Source organism: Chionomys nivalis, chromosome 14 (genome assembly GCF_950005125.1).
Source record: "Chionomys nivalis chromosome 14, mChiNiv1.1, whole genome shotgun sequence".
NCBI classification, from domain to species: Eukaryota; Metazoa; Chordata; class Mammalia; order Rodentia; family Cricetidae; genus Chionomys; species Chionomys nivalis.
In genome coordinates, this window is record NC_080099.1 from 71,530,157 (window position 1) to 71,542,924 (window position 12,768).

The 12,768-nt window shown below is 41.3% G+C and overlaps 1 protein-coding gene across 1 annotated transcript in view; it reads right to left on the reverse strand.

Annotated features, from left to right (window-relative positions):
* Window positions 1-5,464: 5,464 nt before the first annotated feature.
* Colec12 (collectin subfamily member 12) overlaps window positions 5,465-12,768 on the reverse strand; it is a 193,369-nt gene continuing 186,065 nt past the window's right edge. Inside the window, exons 9-10 of the mRNA XM_057788738.1 lie at window positions 7,601-7,746; window positions 5,465-6,049 (exon numbers count right to left, since the gene is read on the reverse strand). Of these exons, the coding sequence (XP_057644721.1) occupies window positions 6,030-6,049; window positions 7,601-7,746 (166 nt within the window). The 3' untranslated portion in view covers window positions 5,465-6,029. The remainder of the gene's footprint in view (window positions 6,050-7,600; window positions 7,747-12,768) is intronic.

The following is a 12,768-nucleotide window of genomic DNA, read 5'->3' on the forward strand; positions in this document are numbered from 1 at the left end:
CAAGGAAAACACACAAACTCTACTACTAAAAAAGTGACCGGAGTTAACAAACACTGGTCATTAATATCACTTAATGTCAATGGACTCAACTCACCTATAAAAAGGCACAGGCTAAGAGATTGGATACGAAAACAGGATCCAACATTCTGCTGTTTACAAGAAACACACCTCAACCACAAAGACAGGCACCTACTCAGAGTAATGGGCTGGGAAAAGGCTTATCAAGCAAATGACTGTAAGAAACAAGCAGGAGTGACCATACTAATTTCTAACAAAGTTGACTTCAAACTTAAATCAATCAGAAGAAATGGAGATGGACATTTTATACTCATAACGGGAACAATTCATCAGGATGAAGTCTCAATCCTGAATATCTATGCCCCTAATATAAAACAACCCATGTACGTAAAAGAAACATTACTAAAACTCAAGGCAGCCATCAAGCCACACACACTAATAGTAGGAGACTTCAACACCCCTCTCTCACCAATGAACAGGTCAGACAGAAACCTAACAGAGAAATAAGAGAATTAATGGAGGTAATGGATCAAATGGACTTAACAGACATCTATAGAACATTCCACCCAAATAGGAAAGAATATACCTTCTTCTCTACAGCTCATGGAACCTTCTTGAAAATTGACCACATACTTGGTAACAAAGCAAACCTCCACAGTTACAAAAAAATATTAGTAACCACCTGTGTCTTATCAGATCGCCATGGATTAAAGTTAGAATTCAACAACATTGCTACCCCCAGAAAGCCTACAAACTCATGGAAACTGGACAGTCAACTACTGAACCACACCTGGATCAAGGAAGAAATTAAGAAATTAAAGTCTTCCTTGAATTCAATAAAAATAAAGAAACAACATATTTAAACTTATGGGACACTATGAAAGCAGTCCTAAGAGGAAAGTTTATAGCACTGAGTGCCCACTTTAAGAAAACAGAGAAAACACACATTGGAGACTTAACAGCTCACCTGAAAGCTCTAGAAAAAAAAAAAAAGAAGCAGACTCACCTAGGAGGAGTAGAAGACTGGAAATAATTCAAACTGAGGGCTGAAATTAACAAAATAGAAACACAGAAAACAAAGAATTAATGAAACAAAAAACTGGTTCCTGGAGAAAATCAACAAGATTGATAAACCTCTAGCCAAACTAATAAAACGGCAGAGAGAGAATATGCAAATTAATAAGATCAGAAATGAAAAGGGGGACATAACCACAGACACAGAGGAAATTCAGAGAATCATAAGATCTTACTACAAAGACCTATATGCGACAAAACTGGAAAATGTAAAAGAAATGGACACGTTTTTTAGATAAATACCATATACCAAAGTTAAACCAGGACCAGGTGAACAATTTAAATAGACCTGTTAGTTGCAAAGAATTAGAAGCTGTTATCAAAAACCTCCCTACCAAAAAAAGCCCAGGACCAGATGGTTTCACTGCGGAATTCTACCAGAACTTCCAAGAAGACCTAATACCTATACTCCTTAATGTATTTCACAATATAGAATCAGAAGAGTCATTGCCAAATTCCTTCTATGAAGCTACAGTTACTCTGATACCAAAACCACACAGAGACTCAACAAAGAAAGAGAATTACAGGCCAATCTCACTCATGAACATCGACGCAAAAATCCTCAATAAAATACTGGCAAACCGAATCCAAGAACACATTAGAAAAATTATCCATTATGATCAAGTAGGCTTCATCCCAGAGATGCAGGGCTGGTTCAACATACGCAAATCTATCAATGTAATCCATCATATAAATAAACTGAAAGAAAAAAACCATATGATCGTTTCATTAGATGCTGAAAAAGCATTTGACAAAATTCAACATCCTTTTATGATAAAAGTCTTGGAAAGATTAGGGATACAAGGGTCATAACTAAATATAATTAAAGCTATTTACAGCAAGCCAACAGCTAACATCAAATTAAACGGAGAGAAACTTAAAGTCATCCCACTAAAATCAGGAACACGCCAAGGCTGTCCACTCTCTCCATACCTCTTCAATATAGCGCTTGAAGTTTTAGCAATAGCAATAAGACAACATAAGGGGATCAAGGCGATTCGAATTGGAAAGGAAGAAGTTAAACTTGCGTTATTTGCAGATGATATGATCGTGTACATAAGCGACCCCAAAAACTCCACCAAAGAACTCTTACAGCTGATAAACACCTTTAGTAATGTGGCAGGATACAAGATCAACTCCAAAAAATCAGTCACTTTCCTATACACAAAGGATATGGAAGCAGAGAAGGAAATCAGAGAAGCATCACTTTTCACAATAGCCACAAACAGCATAAAGTATCTTGGGGTAACTCTAACCAAGGAAGTGAAAGACCTATTTGACAAGAACTTCAAGGCATTGAAGAAAGAAACTGAAGAGGATACCAGAAAATGAAAGGATCTCCCTTGCTCTTGGATTGGGAGGATCAACATAGTAAAAATGGCAATTCTACCAAAGGCAATTTATGGATTCAATGCAATCCCCATCAAGGTCCCATCAAAATTCTTTACAGATCTTGAGAGGATAATAATTAACTTTATATGGGAAAACAAAAAACCCAGGATAGCCAAAACAATCTTATACAATAAAGGAACTTCTGGAGGCATTACCATTCCTGACTTCAAACTCTATTACAGAGCTACAGTAATGAAAACAGTGTGGTATTGGCATAAAAACAGAGACGTCAACCAATGGAATTGTATAGAAAACCCGGATTTTAACCCACAAACCTATGAACACCTCATTTTCGATAAAGGAGCTAAAAGTATACAATGGAAGAAAGAATGCATCTTCAACAAATGGTGCTGGCACAACTGGATGTCAACCTGTAGAAGAATGAAAATAGACCCATATCTATCACCATGCACAAAACTCAAGTCCAAACGGATCAAAGACCTCAATATCAACCTGAACACACTAAACCTGATAGAAGAGAAAGTGGGAAGTACCCTACAACATATGGGCACAGGAGATCGCTTCCTACGTATAACCCCAGCAGCACAGACATTAAGGGCAACATTGAATAAATGGGACCTACTGAAACTGAGAAGCTTCTGTAAAGCAAAGGACACTGTCACTAAGACAAAAAGGCAACCCACTGACTGGGAGAATATCTTCACCAACCCCGCAACAGACAAAGGTCTGATCTCCAAAATATATAAAGAACTCAATAAACTAGACTGTAAAAGGCTAATCAACCCAATTATAAAATGGGGCACTGAGCTGAACAGAGAATTTTCAACAGAAGAAGTTCAAATGGCCAAAAGACACTTAAGGTCATGCTCAAACTCCTTAGCGATCAGGGAAATGCAAATCAAAACAACTTTGAGATAACACTTTACACCTGTCAGAATGGCTAAAATCAAAAACACCAAGGATAGTCTTTGCTGGAGAGGTTGTGGAGGAAGGGGTACCCTCATCCATTGCTGGTGGGAATGCAAACTTGTGCAACCACTTTGGAAATCAGTGTGGTAGTTTCTCAGGAAATTCGGGATCAACCTACCCCAGGACCCAGCAATACCACTCTTGGGAATATACCCAAGAGATGCCCTATTATATTACAGAACCATTTGTTCAACTATGTTCATAGCAGCATTATTTGTAATAGCCAGAACCTGGAAACAACCTAGATGTCCTTCAATGGAAGAATGGTTGAAGAAAGTGTGGAATATATACACATTAGAATACTACTCAGCGGTAAAAAAAACAATGACTTCTCGAATTTTGCATGCAAATGGATGGAAATAGAAAACACTATCCTGCGTGAGGTAACCCAGACCCAAAAAGATGAACATGGGATGAATTCACTCATATTTGGTTTCTAGCCATAAATAAAGGACATTGAGCATATAATTTGTGATCCTAAAGAAGCTAAATGAGAAGGTGAATCCAAAGAAAAACATATAGTTATCCTCCTGGATATGGGAAGTAGACAAGATTGCTGGGCAAAAAATTGGGATCTTGCGGGTGGGACGGGATGGGGGTAGGGGGAGATGGGGAGAGAAAAGTGAGAAGGGGAGGATAGGGGGATCTTTGGGAAACGGGATGATTGGGATAAAGGAAGGGCGGATAGGGGAGCAGGGAAGCACATATCTTAATTAAGGGAGCCATCTTAAGGTTGGCAAGAGACTTGAACCCAGAGGGGCTCCCAGGTGCCCAGGGTGATGTCCCCAGTTAGTTCCTTGGGCAGCTGAGGATAGGAAACCTGAAATGGCCCTATCTTATAGCCATACTGATGAATATCTTGCATATCACCATAGAACCTTCATCTGGTGATGGATGGAGATAGAGACAGAGTCCCATATTGGAGCACCGGAACGCGCTCCCAAGGTCCCAATGAGGAGCAGAAAGAGGGAGAACATGAGCAAGGAAGTCAGGACCATGAGGGGCGCACCCACCCACTGAGACAGTGGAGCTGATCTATTGGGAGCTCACCAAGACCAGCTGGATTGTGACTGAAAAAGAATGGAATAAAACCGGACTCTCTGAACGTGGCGGACAATGAGGGCTGATGAGAAGCCAAGGACAATGGCACTGGGTTTTGCTCCTACTTCATGTTCTGGCTTTGTGGGAGCCTAGCCAGTTTGGATGCTCACCTTCCTAGACCTGTATGGAGGAGGGAGGACCTTGGACTTCCCACAGGGCAGGGAACCCTGACTGCTCTTTGGACTGGAGAGGGAGGGGGAGAGGAGTGTGGGGAGGGAGAGAGGAGAGGGAGGAGGGGGAGGGAAATGGGAGGCTGGGTGGCGGCGGAATTTTTTTTTTCAATAAAAAAAAAAAGAATCTACGTTCCTCACTTGAACACTTCCACAGTGGACTCTCGATGGGCAAGATAAGGAGTGCAAGGTAGTTTTAGGCTCTCAGGGGAAGGTTCTTTGCCAGGTCAACAAATGGCCAGAAGTTTACTTTTGCATTTCATTCAGCATATGTATTAGTTAAGCTTTTGGAACTGAACTTAGGAAAAACAGACTTTGCAAGTGGCGTAGAGTGGGTTTCTATCTTGCATCACTTGCTGCCTTTGACTGAGGTGTCTGCTCTGGTGTGGGTCTGACAGAGCCTGTTCACACATCAGCCAAAAACCAGTGCCTTCCATACGTCCAGATTCAGGTGCTCTGTTCTTCCTGACAGATGTTTCTCCATCACCCTTGCTCCACAAAAACAGAACAAAAGCACATCCTGAGTCAACACTTTGTCACAGGCAGTGGCTGGTGGAGGGCTCATGGCACAGCCTACTTGAATGGCATCAAGATGTTCTCAGGCTTGAATTCCAGTACCAAAATGTGCAAGGGTATTTCTAGATGCTTCATGCGATTCACTGTTCTGAAGAAATAACACACACTCACATGTGTGCAATGCACACACACATGCACCCACATGCATACATACATGCACATACACACATGCACATATAGCTGGACAGATGAAATCTAAAGAGAAACTCCATGAGATTTTATTAGTACCATTATTGTAGTCTTTGGCTTTATGTATTATATAGGTAAAATTAAAAAAGGAAAATGATTGTAAGAGGGAAATATTTTGTACAAAAATACAATGTTTTAAAAGCTCTTTAAGTATATTTCATATCATTATTAAAAGGTGGCCTATATATCTGTATGTCTGCATATTCTTCCTACATTTGGGATTTCAGAAATGCACTGTTTACAAAGAGCCTGTAATTCAACAACCAATGACAGTCTTTTTCTGATTGGAGCATTCCACATTCAGGAATATATAATTTTCATAAAATGTATGGTTAATGGCTGAGAAAAATCTATGTGATTCGGTCCATTTGCACACTGGAAATCAATGTATCAACTTGGGGGAGCATTTTAGCTCCCTAGTCCTTGGGTCGTAGTGCAGTAGTGTGTCCATTTGTTTTCAATAACTGGTTTCAGTGTTTCCCCATCCATTCTGGTGAGAAAGTGATGGAATTAGAAAGGAGTCTCCTTCACCTTTTGGAGGCTTCTGAAAACAAGTTCCTGATGTTACATCACACTGTGTTATAACGTGGATGACGGTACTATAAGAGAAAAATAATGATGGGTGTTAATTTTGTTTGAGGAATACATTTTTTTAATCACGTAAAACAGGAGGAGTCTTTAGGAAAGATATCATTCAAAGAAGAATATTGGGGGGACTGGAGAGATGGCTTAGTGGTTAAGAGCATTGCCTGCTCTTCCAAAGGTCCTGAGTTCAATTCCCAGCAACCACATGGTGGCTCACAACCATCTGTAATGAGGTCTGGTGCCCTCTTCTGGCCTGCAGGCATACACACAGACAGAACTTTGTATACATAATATGTAAATAAATAAATATTTAAAAAAAAGAAGAATATTGGGAAGTTTTTCTTCAGATTAAGTAAAAGTTACATTTCATTTGAAGGGCCATTTCTAGGGAGTACTGTTCCCTACTCAACTCCCTCATGAGCAAACAAGATAAACATACAGTGCCTGGTTATTATCATCAACTCTAATCCCATGTTTAGCGATCTATGCTTCTGCCCTCAGCTAACCAGACAGTGTGTTCCTTATTTGATTGATATCCCTAGCACTCACACTACTATTTAAAACATCAATAGTACTCAGTACCTATCTTGAATGTGTGTATGAGTAATTTGAATCCCAGTACTTCCAGAAATATTGTGACCAAAGTCTGATTAGGTTTCTTTTTACCACTAATTAACAAAATTAGCTTTATTGAACCCTAATGCACAAATTTATGAAGATTACTGATGAAAGTAAACTTCAGTTGACCTTAGCATATTTCTTTATTTTTAATTTTAATTTTATTTTTATAATTGAATGAGCGCTTTGCCAGCGTGTATGTCTTTACACCACAGGCCTGGTGCCTGCCAAAGCCAGAAGAGGGCATCAGATCCAGTGGCTGTGAGCCACCATGTGGATGCGCAAATCAAACCAGAGTCCTGTGCACGAGCAGTCAGTGCTCTTAACTGCTGAGCCGTCTCTATAGCCCCTTAGTATATTTTCAAAGTTGTGTCATAAGGTCCAAAAATTGCTACCCACATTCTTAGCATTCCTTTCCCATGTCCTTCATCTGCCACCCTGCTCTCAAGAGGGTCATGTAATAAATGAAGTTTTAGATAGCGTCTCATGAAGCCAATGCAAATCTCCACAGAATTCTTTAACATAAGCATGTTGAAGACATGCAGACCATAGCCATCCACTGTACTAGCACAAAGAATGGCCTATACTAAATGTTCAGTTAAGTACTGTAGATTAACTGGTTGAATTCATTTAAGTACTGTAGATTAACTGGTTGAATTCATTTAAGTACTGTAGATTAACTGGTTGAATTGGTAGGATGTGGATGTCTACATTCCCCAAAAACATCACATTAGAGCCAAATGAATAATTAATAATAATTAATTGGCAATATTATAAACTGGTGAGTCACTGTTTCTCCATGGAGGCTGATAATCCTGCTGCTAAGGCAGCAGAAGTAGGTTGGAAACTCAGACCCGAGAGCATGTATTCAGAGACTTTCTTGCCTCCTCTCCCCTTTTATAAGACCAGAGCTCTTTAGCTTCATTGTAAGCCATGAGGCTGCTTACCTGCCTCCCTTTCTTTCTCACAAATGAAGTTATTGATTTCATCACACTGGAAGTCATTCCACTGTCCAGCGTAAATCAGCCCAGCACAGTCTTCTCCTGGCCCATGGCCATTGCCCCAGTTGTCTGGCTGTCCAGCTTTCCAGTTTCTTTTAACAAAACAGAAAAGGGGTGTTATTGACACAGTATGCAGAGGTTTTGTTTGCTCAAGAACAATAGAGGATTGCAAAAACATAAATCCGAAGCATACCATTTGTTGCGGAACAGGCATCATTTAGAAAGCAGTTTGCAGAGGAATGTGAAGTGTAGCCTGGCCTTGCAGGCTCATTATCTCTGCCATAAAGACATCAACCCAGTGAGCCTCATACTACTGCAGAGGGGATGAGTCCTTTGACATAGTGGGGTGAATGGCTTTTAGCTTTGTCCAGCAATGTGGATTTCTGGGCATGTCTCTATAGTTGAGCAGGGATAATATGCACTCTTGGGATATCTCACACAAATGTATATGCACATAGCTCTTGTGAGACTACACAGGGATCTGTGGACATTGGTGTGTCTTGTCTCTAATATGTCTAAGGGTCGGGAAGAGAAAGTGAGAGCATATTGATGCACACTTACAGAAACCCACAACCACAAACAATTGGCTGTGGCTGTGGCTCAGCTGGACTTGGCTGACAGTTTCAGAAAACAGTAATTTAATATTACTGAAATTTACTCAAGCATTTCTCTACTTCTTTTGGGAAAGAACTTTTATTTTCATTTATTTTACACACACACACACACACACAGAGAAAGAGAGAGAATACACTAGAGAGCATATACATGTGCAAGTGGGAGGACACCTTGAGATAATCAGTTCTCTCCTTCCACCATGTGGGTCACAGAAACAAATTCAGGTCATCAGGATTGGTGGCTGTTCTCTTTAATATACATTTTATTCAAGTCTACCAGTAATGATGAAAGGGAACAATTCTGATTTTATTTATATGATTTGATATCTCTGATTCCCGATTGTATAATGATGTATTTGATAGTCTTGATTTTTCAGATAATTGTAAAAACTGTATGTGTACACACATACATGCATGTATCTACACCCAAATAAACCCATGTGTATGGTTTATTTGGACTAGAGGACCTGCTTAACTCAATTCTCTTGCATTTTCTTTTTCTTTTTCTTTTTTTTTTTTTTTTTTGGTTTTTCGAGACAGGGTTTCTCTGTGGCTTTGGAGCCTGTCCTGGAACTAGCTCTGTAGACCAGGCTAGTCTCGAACTCACAGAGATCCGCCTGCCTCTACCTCCCAAGTGCTGGGATTAAAGGCGTGCGCCACCACCGCCCGGCCTTGCATTTTCTTTTACACCATTTAAAGTCATATAGGTAAGAAGGACTGAGGACTTACTAATTAAACAGAAAGGGAGTGATGGAGGAAGGTCATTGGTTAATTAATAAAGAAACTGCTTGGCCTCATAGGTTAGAACATAGGTGGGTGGAGTAAACAGAACAGAATGCTGGGAGGAAGAGGAAGTGAGCTCAGATGCAGGGCAGCTCCTCTCAGGGCCAGACATGATGCAGCAGCCAGAGGCCAGGTCAGACATGCTGAATCTTTCCCGGTAAGCGCACCTAATGGTGCTACGCAGATTATTAGAAATGGGCTAAATTAATACGTGAGAATTAGCCAAGAAGAGGCTAGATATAATGGGCCAAGCAGTGTTTAAAAGAATACAATTTGTGTGTTGTTATTTTGGGGCATAAGCTAGCCAGACGGCCAGGAGCTGGGTGGTAGGAACACAGCCCGCAGCTCCCTACAACAAGGGAGCCTTTCTCAACTGGGTTCCTCAGATCCCCAGAATTCTTTATAGAGTTATCAAGGATTTCCTTGTGACTAAAGGCAGCACAAACTCTGTGGTGTCTGGAATAAGTGGGAGACAGTCCTATAGAATGAGCACCTGGGGTCCCAGAGCATCTCTGGAAAAGCTAACATCCCATGGAATAAGCTATGACAAAACACTCAGTCTATATGCTTGTAACAGAGAACAGCATGCCAGATAATCAGAACGTATCTGTAATATTCTGGAATGATAGTTTAAACAGTGCCTTGATTGTATCCACAGGTAGACTCTGAAGGAATAACTTGAGCTTGAATATTATAACACATATGTCACATTAAGACAAATGCTTCTAAGCCCCTTGGGGATCTTGGGAGCACTTGCCCAGACAGCTGTAGTGATTTGCAAACACAAATGAGCTATGGTGAGTAGAACACCCCAGGATTTGGGTCTTGACATGATGGTAGCAGAGCCCACACTCTCTTTCTTGGGACTAGTTTCTTCCAAGATTACACAATACTGTAGCCAAGAAGCGTCTGTTGGTGAGGGCCTGGTTTCTAAACAGGAAAGTTATGGTAAGAAATGTTTCCTGCAGCACGATGTTCTCCTACTACAAGGGCCCCTGTTGTGGAAGATTCCTCTCTGGTGGCCTGGGCCAGTACTACCCTGGCAGGAACACCAAGTGTTGATTAGCATGGGCTGTTGCTGAAGAGTCCCTTCTGGTCACTGCTCTGGGGCTTTACTACTATAAAACGACAATATGGAGCTATGTAACTGGACAGGACGGCAGCCCGTTTTATCTTTGTAACAAAAATTTAAAAGTGATTACTTGAAAATGTTATCACATTTCCATCAAATTACCATTATCTGATGGAGAGGAGAGGGAGGAAAGACAGGGTTTGAGCACTCAGGAGACAGCTGCAAGCAGAGCGAGCACACAGCTTAGCGGTCTAAGGTGGCGAAGCCCCGGCTTGTTAACAGTGTCAGCTGGCCAAGTGGCATGTCGGCAACCATTCCACTAAGAGTTAAAGCCCCTGGTTTCTCCACTCATTTCTGTTGATTTTTATGTTGCTGTTTTTCTATTTTTCCCATTCCTTTGCTTCAACTTGGTCATTGGTGGATCTGGGGCTCCCATCCAGGGTTTTGCACACATCCCACTCTTATCCTGAGATTTGTTTCTTCTTTTTCTACCCCCTATAAAGTGAAGGCTTAGGTCACTGCTTTCCAACTCTTAAGGAAATATAGGGTCAAGCATGGTGACACCTTCAATCCCAGCACTTAAGAGTCAGAGGCAAGTAGATCTCTGTGAGCTTGTGTCCAGCATGGCCTAAATATCAAGTTCTGGGACAGCCAGAACTATATCGAGAGACACTGTCTCAAAACAAAACAACAAAAGCAAATGTTTTAGGACTGTAAATGTCTCCAAACACTATTTTAGTTGTAGCTCATAAATTTTGACATGTTTGTACTTTTTAGATTTTCTTTGTAATTTTCTCTTTGGTCTATGGACAGGATCAGGCATGGTCAGGGTGGTATGGTGATAGTCTCTTTATTGGTCTATCTCTTTAATCTCCAAATACTTCATAGACCTTTTGTTACCTACTTGTTTGGGGCTACAACGCATAATCTCTACAATTCCAATTCTCTTGAATTTACTGAGATTGTTCTGTAGCTCACTGTGAAGTTTATCTCTGTTCACACAAGGACAATACTTCTCATTCACACTCCATGCTCCAGCTGCCACTTCCCTGTAGACACCTTAGGATAATGTAGTGATTGTTACCATATAAAATCTCAGCAGCCTATGCTGTCCTCCAATATTTGTGTTGAAATCATAATGGTGTGTAGACTTATGGAACATGAGACCGGGCCATCGACCCAGTCCTAGGACATTTTACGTTTTCTGTCCCCTAACTGGTCCTGACCTCCTTCAGTACAGCAACCGTGAATGGCTCCAAGGATAACGAACTGAGTTCAGGTCTGAATGGCTTCAGCACCTGGCATCTCTTCTTTGTCACTGCTGCTTTTCATCCATGTGTTCCAGCCCTGCCTCCCTGAACAGAGTGAAGCAGAGAGGCGAGGCGAGTTCTCTTCCTGAAAACTGGTTCTCTTTCACAGTAACTACATAAAATTTAAATAATTTCAAAAGGGCATATGCATCTGCTTTTGAGAAAAAGGGTAAAAGGAAAGTTGTGTACTAATTCCCACGGCCAGGCAAGGCCTGGGATGGTACCAGAGCCACTAGCTTCTGGTACTAGAAATGTTTAAGATGGCTGGTGGCAGTCCTTCCTGTAATTTTGGTAGAACTCAGCCATGAAGCCTATGGTCCTGGGTTGTTCTCTGCTAGGAGACTTTGATGGCCATGTGAACCCCATTTGTTAGAGTCTGCTCAGCCTACCCATTTCTTCTTAAGCCTTAGTGATATGTTGGTTTCTTGACATGAGTCCATTCTTCACCTTTGGTTTGTTGGCGTATAGTTGTTCATAGTAGCGGTTCACAGTGTCTCTGATGACTGTGAACCTAGAAACCACGGCTAGTGGGAGGAGAGGGCGGGGAGAATGGCTCCATGTAAGAGGAGGAGGGCAAAGGGTGATTCAAGTATCCCGAGAAAGCATTTTATACGGTTGGGAGACCCTGATATGCTGAAGGCTCTTTCCATTCCTTTTTCTTCCCCCCTGAGACAGGCTTCTCTGTGTAACAGCCCTGGCTAGCCTGGAACGCACTCTGTAGACCAGGCTGGCCAGAACTCACAGAGATCCACCTGCCTCTGCCTCCCTACTGCCTAGCAAGCCTGTTTCCATTCCTAAGCCATGACAGAGAATATTCTTGTAAGATGCTCTGTGTGGATCTCTAACTAAGATCCTGCACAATGTACAAATTCTAGGCATAATATTCCCCAGCACAGTAGCATTTTACTATGGTAACAATCACAACTGTGTCAACAACAGAAATATCACCAATACTCCAGTTCTTCCCAGGTGACAAGCTTTATATTAAATCTCCCCCTCCCCCGTGTGTGTGTGTGTGTGTGTTAGGAAATCACATTTAAGCGGTATTAACATAGTCCCTTTATCAAATTCATTTTATACATGGGGACATGGAGATTTTATGTGACTGAGGTAACTCATAGGGTGTCAGGTCCAGGCAGGCTTGAACCCAGTGCTTATCCTGTGTCTCTCCTCTGGATGGTACCAGCCTTCTCTCTAGTTTATGCAGTATTTATTGTTATCATGTCAAACTCAGTCACCCTTTGGCCACTGAAATCTCATGAAATGTCCTTACTTTTAGGATTGGATCCCGGGGAGTTTTCCATGTATACATATATTCCTGTGGGCAGAAAAGGG